The sequence below is a fragment of the Microtus ochrogaster genome, unplaced genomic scaffold, assembly GCF_000317375.1.
Source record: "Microtus ochrogaster isolate Prairie Vole_2 unplaced genomic scaffold, MicOch1.0 UNK71, whole genome shotgun sequence".
Taxonomy (NCBI): domain Eukaryota; kingdom Metazoa; phylum Chordata; class Mammalia; order Rodentia; family Cricetidae; genus Microtus; species Microtus ochrogaster.
In genome coordinates, this window is record NW_004949169.1 from 1620923 (window position 1) to 1631787 (window position 10865).

The window sequence follows — 10865 nt, forward strand, 5'->3', positions numbered from 1 at the left end:
TTTCTTTCTTTCTTTCTTTCTTTCTTTCTTTCTTTCTTTCTTTCTTTCTTTCTTCCTTCCTTCCTTCCTTCCTTCCTTCCTTCCTTCCTTCTTTCCTTTCCTTCTTTTTTTTAAGACAGAATTTCTCTTTGTAGCCTCTACTATCCTGAAACTTGTTCTGTAAACCACGTTGGCATCGATCTCATAGATATTTTCCTGCCTCTGCTTCTGAGTGCTAGGATTAAAGTAGTGCACCATGACTTCCAGGCCAGATTTTCTTTTATACTAAATAGAAATACTGCTGATGCTTCTTATTTTATTTTTGTGTGTTTTGTTTCTAAGTTTCAACTTGATTTGATACTAGTCAGCATGTCATAATTTCATGCATCCTTTTGTGAATTATTACTATTATCCATTTTATTTGGAGAACTCTGGTTGGTCTCTTTAATGTGCAGTGTTACATTCATATGTTAATGCTTTCATCATCTAGTTCCTAGGTACTTATTTAATATGGAAAATGAACTTAAAATGCATTTCATTTCATTTTTGCATTACATTTTTTAATCTGTACTGTTACTTAGGCTCTAAGAATAGCTAAATGCAATACTTTCACATTTTGGTTTATTTATAATTAATCATTTGCTATCCATTCAAATAGTTTCTTCTTTTTTATCAGGTTGATTTGGTGAATATAGGAAGCAGTGACATAGTGGATGGAAATCATAAGCTGACTCTTGGTTTGATTTGGAATATCATCCTCCACTGGCAGGTAAATATACTACCAGACATTGCCTTTTTATAAAAGAGGTTGCTAACCCCTTTCATTTAATTGACCTACAAAATAAACACATATCACTGACATTACCTAGCCATCTTCCCAGGACTGCCTTTTAAATTTACACATGTATGTCATTTTGGATAGGATAATCACAAAATATGTTCTGGAATAGTTGTAGGAATATTGTTGAAATTTTGTCATGGGGTAAAGTTGGCAAAATAAGACAAAATCCCAACCATATCTAAAAATTTTAACAAATATGTGCACTTAACAAACTATAGAATTTTATAAAGAATAATTTATCTGTTCTTTAAATGACCATTGTAAAAAAATAAACTTATCAATCTTGTATTTTCAAAATATATATCTATAATGATGAAATATTAATAGAATAGGAATATTTTTAGGAGTATGCCTGTTATACAGTCAGCTTTTGGAATTGCATTTTTCTCAGTAACTTGAGGATAGGGCTTTTTGTGCTTGTCTAATTTATTCTAACTCTTTAAACCAGATCATAGGTCATTTGGTTAAGGGAAAAGCATATGAACATTTAAAGTCATTACAACCTGAGCTTAAATTTAAACGTACCCATTTACTAACTTAACACTCTTGGATATAATGTCATAATAATTCCTTTTCTCTCAAAAGGGAAATGCATGAACATGTTTTCATTTCCTATCAGGATTAGATGAGAAAATAGCTGCTGTTAAAATAGTGTTGTATACTTGTTTTCAACTGCCAGTAAAAATGACAAGGATTGCTTAGCATCTTTAAAGAGTTTACAAATTTGGAGATAGTTGAGATATGCCTGCCTTTTCTTTTTTCTAAGATATATTTTTAACCATAAATTACTAATTCTTTATGTCAAATTCAGTGTTCTTCAATCAGGCTTAATTCATCTGCTCAGTAGCTTCTCAAAGTATCTGTAGGAAAGAATGTTTTTCTCTAGTCAAACGAAAATTTTAGGTTATTTACAGAGATGTGTAACCATCACAACAGACCAATTTTAGCACTTTTATACTACCTCCAGGGGAAATTTCTGAGCATTTAAAATCTGTCAGAGATACTACTCTAGTCTTGGAAAACGATTAAAGCATTTCTTTGTATATATTTGTGGTTTGGGGATATACTGCTCCAATGGGATCTTCTATTTTTATTAGAATTTTTTTAATACAATCTTTTCTCATTTTGCATAGCTATCCCCATTCCCTCTACCTCCCCTGCTCCTGCCTCCTCCACCTTCCCTCTACCCCACTTCCCCCATCCACTCCTCAGAATGGTTAAGATTTCCCATGCGGAGTTGACAAAGTCTGACATTTCACTTCCAGCCAAGCCCAAGGTCCTCGCCACTACATCTAGGTTGAGCAAGATATCACTCCAAAAAGAATGGGCTCCTAGATATCAGTTTAAGCACTAGAGATACATCCTGGTCCCACTGCTATTGGCCTCACACACTGTCCAAGCCTCATAAATACCCCCCACATTCAGCAGGTCTAAATTTTATTTCTATACAGGTGTGCCCACTATCAGTCCAGAGTCAGTGAGCTCTCACTAGCTCAGGTCAGCAGAGTCTGTGGGTATCAACATTATGGTCTTAACTCCTTTTCTCATATTATCACTCCTCCCTCTCTTGGACTGGTCTCAGGTAGCTAGGTCCAGTACTTCCCTGTAGATCTCTGTATCTGCTTCCATCAGTTGATCATTGAAATTCTATGATGACAATTAAGGTAGTCATCAGTCTGATTACAGGGGAAGGCCGATTTAGGTATCTTCTCCACTGTTGCTTAGAGTCTTAATTGGAGTCATCCTTGAGAATTCCTGGGATTTTCCTTAATAGCTCTTTAATGGCTCCCTCAATCAGGATATCACTTTCCTTTATCTGCTTCTCTGTCCTTCCCTTCTCTTGAACATCCCATTCCCTCATGTTTGCCTCCTCCCTCCCCTCCATGTCCCCTTCCACCCTCCCTTCTCTCCCCCCTCATAATTTTCTCAGGAGGTCTTGTCTGATATGTGTTCTTTTCTGTGTAGCTTCTTTCATTGGGTATAATATTTGGCCATGATTATTTCATTTACTTGAGTTGAATTTTATTTAGAATTGTAAATATTACTTAGTCTGATGTAAAGTGGAGGGACCAGCCACGTACTTACTCAATTCAACAACCATACTGATAATTCCATTGTCCTGATATATTTTTATTTTGGCTGGGCTCAACTACATTTTACAGCAGTATTAAAAGAACAGAAAACAAATATAACTTTTAACATGATCCAAAGCTGGCAAGTTTCTAGCCATTTTCATATAGAAACGGTTTCAATAAAATCAGCTATGTGGCACCATATCCTGCCTCCCACCAATGATTTCATTATGCTGCTCAGTATCTTTCAAAATATCTTAAAGGAGGAACCATTTCCATGCAATCAATTGTTTGTAGAATTAAGCTGAAACATTTAAAAAATGAAATAAGGCATACAGGACCACAAAAGACACCAGAAGTGCTAGTAGAATGACTGTAATAGTTTTGAACACATTTCTCTGATGACCCTAGTAAGAGCTTCTGAGGGGACCCAGTCTGTAGATGATGCTGGGCATTACGGCCACCAGCTGTGACAAAGCAAGGAGGACAACACAGGGATTCAGAGATTTCCAAAAGGCTTGTGAACTTGTGTTCATCACTGAGTTGGTTTTCCAACTCAGTACCTTTTTCGGTAGGGTAGGTCACATCTTGCTTCTTCTGTGGTCTGGGCAGGACTGTGGAGGAATGGGCTTCCTCCTTCCCAGCATTCTCCTGTTCTCATTGTTCCACCTTTACTTCCTGTCTGGTTGTCCCACCTATACTTCCTGCCTGGCCAATCAGGATTTATTTAAAACATGATTGACAGGATACAGACAATTCCCCTGCACCAGGGAGGGGAGGTGTTGTTATGGGGAGGATTTTTACACCCAGAAATACTAAAAGAAATCCCCTTATTTACTGTTTTCCTTATCTAAGACATAATTATACAGTTCATCTACTTTCCAATTGTGTACTTAAAGTACCTTAGCTTTGTGAATGCAAGTATACAGACTCTTGCATTCTCTTCCTACTTACATCACCTCTCCTAGCATGCTGACATATTTTCTTAAAACCACTTAACAATCCTTAAAAATTCCGTTGCTCAATACTCTTCATTCCTCCTTGAATCCCAAAAGATTCTCTCACCAAGATCATATATGTGTTTTTATACTAAATAGTGAAGTTTCAATATCTCAGAAAAAATAAAAGCAGACTCTGGTCAACATAGTATATTATATAAATTTATTCAATTGTGAGTAGCATTAAAGCAAATGCATATATGTAAATATTTTCTTCCAATGCCATGTATTATGTTTTTAATACTGCTATAAAGAATGTTGGACTTGTGAAACTTGTGAATGCCAAACTTACTTCTCCATCATCACCTTTCTAGTCTCCACTTCATATACAACTATTCTCCTGAAAAGAAACTGAATATATACGTTCTGAAATAAGTGGCTTTGAAAAAAATTCTGATGTCATCTGACCATGGTGGTGTTCACCTATAATCCCTGTTGTCAGAAGGCTGACAATGGAGAGTTATGAGATCAAGGCCAGGTAGAGTTACATAATAAGAACTTGACTTTATAATAAATTAAAGGATATATACTATGTGCTGATATGATATTAAATCAGGTACCTACCTCTGATGGCTAAGCTAAGGATAATTCTTAATTCTAAGTGTTATTCACATTGGTATATATATTTTTAATATTCAACATCCAGTTACCAGAGAGTGCCATGTTTTCTGCTGCTGAAAGTCCTTTCTGCAAAGCCCTGCCAAACTGCAAATTAGTTCTTGCCCTTTTCCTCATCAGGATGACACATCTCTTCATTGCCTGATTCTCAAGAGGGATACATTTAGAGAAGTAGTTTAAGTGGGCAAACCTGTGCTGGACACATGTTTATTAATTCATGCTCTGGAGACTGAGAACAGTGGTGGCAGGAGTTGAAAGAAAAAGAGCTATAGCCTCATGGTAACAGAGAATCTAAGTGGCTTTATTTAATACCATGGTGAATCTGGCCAACAGCGACCTAACTGAAGTTCAGATGGCTGATAGTTTATTCTGTTCTATTTTATCAGCAATGGAGAAGTGTGACAGCAGAAAAGCTGTGACCGTTGGTGACAGGGCTCTGAAATTCAGGTAGCTGCCCAAGAGACTAACAGCAGGAGTCTGTGTGATAACAGCTGAGTAACAAACTGTTCCTCGAAGGGGAATCTTTGCTGGTACGGCTTTCTGTACATTATACGTTGTTTACCTAGCTAGGTAACACTGTCACTTTTGCCATTGCCTTTTTTCACTGTTAAAGATGGAATTCAGAATCTTTCACAGGCTAAAATTGTGCCCAAGCCATCATCTACGCATCTACCCTTCCTTTCCTAGTCATGATTGCATTCCAATTAACAAATATTTACATATTTGTTTCAGTTGATACTTTCATAAGCACTGTGAGCCTTGAAGAAAAGATTATTTTCTGATTCCAAGTTCATCTTTCTAGCCATCTTAATGATTTCCTGGCAACAATTTTTATGTAGGAAAGGGAGAAACAATAATTATACATACGTATTACTCTTTGTTTTTCTCTCAGTAATATTTTGCTCAAGTAGAAGCAATGCCAATGAGGCTGAGCCTGATAAGCTGAATTAGACACACAATGATGCTAAAAGCATTTTGGATTGAATTTTGTTTTGTCCTTAAACATTATACACATAGAGGACAGTCTGGTCAAGCATTTTGCAAATGAATTCCATTCATCATTGGAGGCTTGCCTGATCAGAGAAAATCCATCATCACTAATATGCCATTAATGACTTATTTGACTTATTTCAACTCTGCTTCAACAAAGTACACAAAGCATACTTCTACAAATGGTTGTACCTGGGGGTCATGAATGTCAAAATATTAGAATATGCTGTGAAAGATTATATATTGTATATGATTATTTGACCTACTTATCTATAGAGTAACTAGGTAAATAGGTAGTAGGTCAGAGATGAATGACAAAATTGTGGAGAACACATCTCTAAGAGATAGAGAGAGTTATCAGCAGATTGTGCCACACATCTACACAGATTTCATACCTTCAAACTATCACCATGTTTCAAATATCATCTCTAACTTTATAAGTGTTTGAAAATCAGATTTTATATTATATCCCATAATTTACATTCAACAGTTCATAAAAAGACAACTAATATGAGTTGTTAAAATATGTATTTACTGCAAAGGCAAATATATGTTAATCTCTTCATAGATAAAAAAATCCAACCCAAAATATATTTATATTTCACATTGATGCATAATGATTGCATATATATTGTCACATCACATTTTTGTGCACACATACCTTAGGTTTACACAAAGGAAAACTATGTAGGTAAGCATTAATCATATTTACTTACCTACTCTTGCAAGTATCTCATAATGGATCCATTTTAGCTTTTAAAAGAAAAAGAATAGTCATTTAAATGATTCTGTAGATTAAAAAACCTGAAATGAAGTATCACTTCATTCTTAAAATTTATAAAAATGTTTAGAATGTGCATTTTTATCAGACTACTTAGGGGAATGAAAGTTTGAAATTCAATAAATTTCTAAATAATATTTGTAACTATTCAAAGACTAGGAAACAATTGTGCTGAAAGCAATTGATAAAAGGAAAATAAAGCATGCATCTATAGCTGTTAGGCACGCATATTCCTCTTTTACATAATGTTCACTTGTCGATTTTTAAAAATTTCAACAGGTAAACATTTTCAGTCCAGTCAGTGTCTGTGAGTTATTATTGCTGTTGTGAAACACCATGACTAAAACTTTATGGGGCAGAAACAGTTTATTTGGCTTACACTTTCACATCACTGTTTATTATTGGAGGAAGTCAGGACAGAAACTCAAACATGGAAAGGAACTAGAGGCAGGAGCTGATGACAAGGGCATAGAAGCATGCAACTCAGTAGCTTATTCCTCACTATTTGAACAGTCTGCTTTCTTACAGAACCCAGGACCACAAGACCAGGGATAGTCCCACTTACAACAGCATGAGCCCACCCAAATAAATCACTATTTTTTTAAAAAGAAAAATGTCTTAAAGGCTTACCAGTAACCTGATCATAGGAAGGCAATTTCTGAATTGAGCTTCTCTCTTCTCAGATGAGTTTAGCTTGTGCCAAGTTGATATAAAGCTAGTCGGTGCTGTTAGTTAGCATAATAGGTATTATCTTTTAAGTTACAAAATGGATCTAGGGTATTTTAGTTCACTGTATTTTGGAATGTTGTGAAAACAATCTTCTTTCTGGAGATAAATAATCTGGTGATTAAATGGGTAGGTAACTTGCTGAATTTCATATAGTAATCTAATAGAAAGGAAAAATAATATGCATTATAAAGCAAAATATTGTTCTTAAATTATAGAATGACTTAACTTTTAGTTTCATTTTGCTCCATCCAGCCCCTATTGTGTTTCCTCAACTCTAAATTGTTACCCTCTTTTTATTCAATTATTGCATATGTGTGTGTGTAAATATATATAATTACATCATTCTGAAGGGATTTTTGTTATTACAAGCAAACATTTTCTTACTAAAACTGCTTTTCTATTTGTAAACACTAGTGATTTATCTTACTATTGACTAAAAATAAGTCTAATATTTTATACCCTGTCTTTTTAAGTCTAGTGAAAGTTATAAAAAGAGCAAGTCTCAAAGCAGTATTTTAGTATGCTAGACTCTAAAGACAATATTGAACATATTTCTCAGACAACAATCACACCGAATTGATTCCTAACCAATTTCAATTAGAGTCATTGCTGATTCAATGAAGTGTATTGCTTATAATCTCTCTCTCTCTCTCTCTCTCTCTCTCTCTCTCTCTCTCTCTCTCTCTCACACACACACACACACACACACACACACATTTGTGTTTCAATTTAATAGTACTGTCAATTGGAGAATAAGTATAATAATCATACAGATTTCCATATTTGTCCAGTAAAACAGGCCATCAACAGGTAAGACTCGCCTTGACAAACATGCCTTTCATTTCCCTGGTATAGTCCTTTTCTGTTATGAAAATCAAACACCTGAGTCATCTGGGTACTTAAAGAGAGAGAGAGAGAGAGAGAGAGAGAGAGAGAGAGAGAGAGAGAGATTAATTTAGCTTGTAGTTTTGGAAGGTGAGAGTCCAAAATTACTTTTTCTTTTTTTTCTTGACATCTCTATTTATTTTTTTATTATTTAATTAATTTATTTATTAAAGAATTCTGCCTCCTCCCCACCACCGCCTCCCATTTCCCTCCCCCTCCCACGATCAAGTCCCCCTCCCTCATCAGCTTGAAGAGCAATCATGGTTCCCTGACCTGTGGGAAGTCCAAGGACCACCCACCTCCATCCAGGTCTAGTAAGGTGAGCATCCAAACTGCCTAGGCTGCCCCAAAGCCAGTACATGCAGTAGGATCAAAAACCCATTGCCATTGTTCTTGAGTTCTCAGTAGTCCTCATTGTCTGCTATGTTCAGCAAGTCCGGTTTTATCCCATGCTTTTTCAGACCCAGGCCAGCTGGCCTTAGTGGGTTCCCGATAGAACATCCCCATTGTCTCAGTGTGTGGGTGCACCACTCGCGGTCCTGAGTTCCTTGCTCCCTTTCCCATAGTCCCCATCCTCCAAATTTACTCAGGTGGTCTTGTTTGTTTCTATCTCCCATGTATATTAGATCCATGTACATCTCTCTTAGGGTTCTCATTGTTGTCTAGGTTCTCTGGAACTGTGATTTGTAGGCTGGTTTTCTTTGCTTTATGTTTAAAAACCACTTATGAGTGAGTACATATGATAATTGTCTTTCTGGGTCTGGGTTACCTCACTCAATATGATGTTTCCTAGATCCATCCATTTGTCTGCAAATTTCAAGATGTCATTATTTTTTTCTCCCATGTAGTACTCCATTGTATAAATGTACCACATTTCCTTATCCATTCTTCAGTTGAGGGGTATTTAGGTTGTTGCTAGGTTATAGCTAAGACAAACAATTCTGCTATTAACGTAGTTGAGCACATGTCCTTGTAGTATAGTTGAGCATCCTTTGGGTAATTATTATTAGCAAAAGTGGTAATAATCCAATAAAAAAAATGGAGTACAGACCTAAAACAGAGAACTTTCAACAGAGGAATCTAAAGTGGCTGAAAGACACTTATGGAAATGCTCAACATCCTTAGTCATCAGAGAAATGCAAATCAAAACAACTCTGAGTTTCCATATTAGACCTGTAAGAATGGGCCAATATCACAAACACTCACGACAACTTATATGCTGGAGAGGTTTGGGGTAAAGGGAAAACTCCTGCATTGCTGGTGGGAGTGCAAACTGGTACAGCCCCTTTGGATGTCAGTGTGGCCACTTCTCAAAAAATTAGGAAACAACCTTCCTCAAGAACCAGAGGCATTACTATTTTAAAAATGTGAGGAGTACTTGTTTGGGGATATGTGCTTTTTATTGAAAATTTCTTTAACAAACAGGTCAAAAATGTGATGAAAACTATCATGGCTGGATTGCAGCAAACCAACACTGAAAAGATTCTTCTGAGCTGGGTCCGACAATCAACGCGCAATTATCCACAGGTTAATGTCATCAACTTCACCACCAGCTGGTCCGATGGCCTAGCTTTGAATGCTGTCATCCACAGTCACAGGTAAATTTGAAATTTAAATTGTTTTTTAAGTATTGATTTAGACACTAATGATGTATTTTATTGCAATATGACCTGTCTACTAGGAAAAATGGTGTTCACAATATCGATCTAAGTATTTATTGAAACAGACTAAGCATATCATCATATATTTACCTGCTTATTTGAGATAGGGCATCTCTAGGTAGATATTCCTGCCTCAGTTCTCAGAGTAATGGGATTACATGCTTTAAACACCATGGCTAGGAGTTTTCTAATTTTTAAGTTACATATGCCTGTGGTTGAAGGAGGAACGAAAATGAACACATTTTATACTTAGACTCCAAAACAACCAGATTATTTCATGACTTTGCTGATAAGGGGGCTGATAGGTTTCAATAGAAGCAGAAATAAGTTTGAGCCTAGACTACAGAACTAAAAGTGGTTTCAAATTTTATGCAAGTGGTTTTAGTGAGATCACCATTCTCAGATAAATAATGTACAGATAAACATTTGTCATATGAAACATAAGCTTCCATAGCAAACATCATAGTATCATGGATGTTTTCTTTCTGATGAGGATTAAAAGAAACACTAAGCATTTTAGTAACCATAGCGAAAAAGGGGGGTGGGCATCTAGTGAGTTCTATAACTCAGTGTTCAGAACATCAAAAGAAAGTTTTTTTTCTATATAGAGCAGCAAAGCAATTTCTTTGAATTAAGGAACAATTCTGTGGCCATTCATATAAATAACAGTCTAACATAGTAAACTAAGCAGCTTTACTATAGTCCAGACAGTGTTCTAATTTTCACAATGACAAAACAATTGTTTAATTTTCTTAGATAATAAAGTTTAATAAATTAATTTATAATATTTCAAATAAAGTTATAATCATGTGGGAAAGGTGCATATATACATCCATAATTATATATAAAGTATATTATTTTAAAATACAATACTTTCATATGTACAAGTTATACAGTACCATTCTACATATAATTATATCATGTAATATTTCCTCCAAGAAATATCTACCTTGGTCTTGTTATTAACTGTTCTTTTAAATGACTGCCAAATTAATTCTTTATTTTTTTAATAAATTCCACTGGAATTCAACTTCCCAGAATACCCATACAGGTTATCTTTTGTCACTTGTATTTATCTATTTTTGTTCCCTGTTCTTTTTCACCAAGTCTCCCATTTTTCTATACCTCTCTTGTTTCCAAAGAAGGCCAGAATATAAATTTTCCTTGTGGTAAGGCTGAACTCAAGGGCAAACTCAAAGTAAGCATCTTTGTCAGGTGTCATGCTGCAGCTGGGCTTAATTAGTCCCATCCAGACTAGGTTTCCAGGTGAATGATTCAGCAAAACTGACTGTAAAAAGTAGTCTGATTGGT

At 35.6% G+C, this 10865-nt stretch overlaps 1 protein-coding gene across 1 annotated transcript in view; it reads left to right on the forward strand.

Moving 5' to 3' along the window:
• The window catches only part of LOC101982181 (dystrophin-like), a 681579-nt gene that overhangs the window by 386151 nt on the left and 284563 nt on the right, over positions 1 to 10865 (forward strand). Inside the window, exons 5-6 of the mRNA XM_013354813.1 lie at positions 656 to 748; positions 9319 to 9491. Of these exons, the coding sequence (XP_013210267.1) occupies positions 656 to 748; positions 9319 to 9491 (266 nt within the window). The remainder of the gene's footprint in view (positions 1 to 655; positions 749 to 9318; positions 9492 to 10865) is intronic.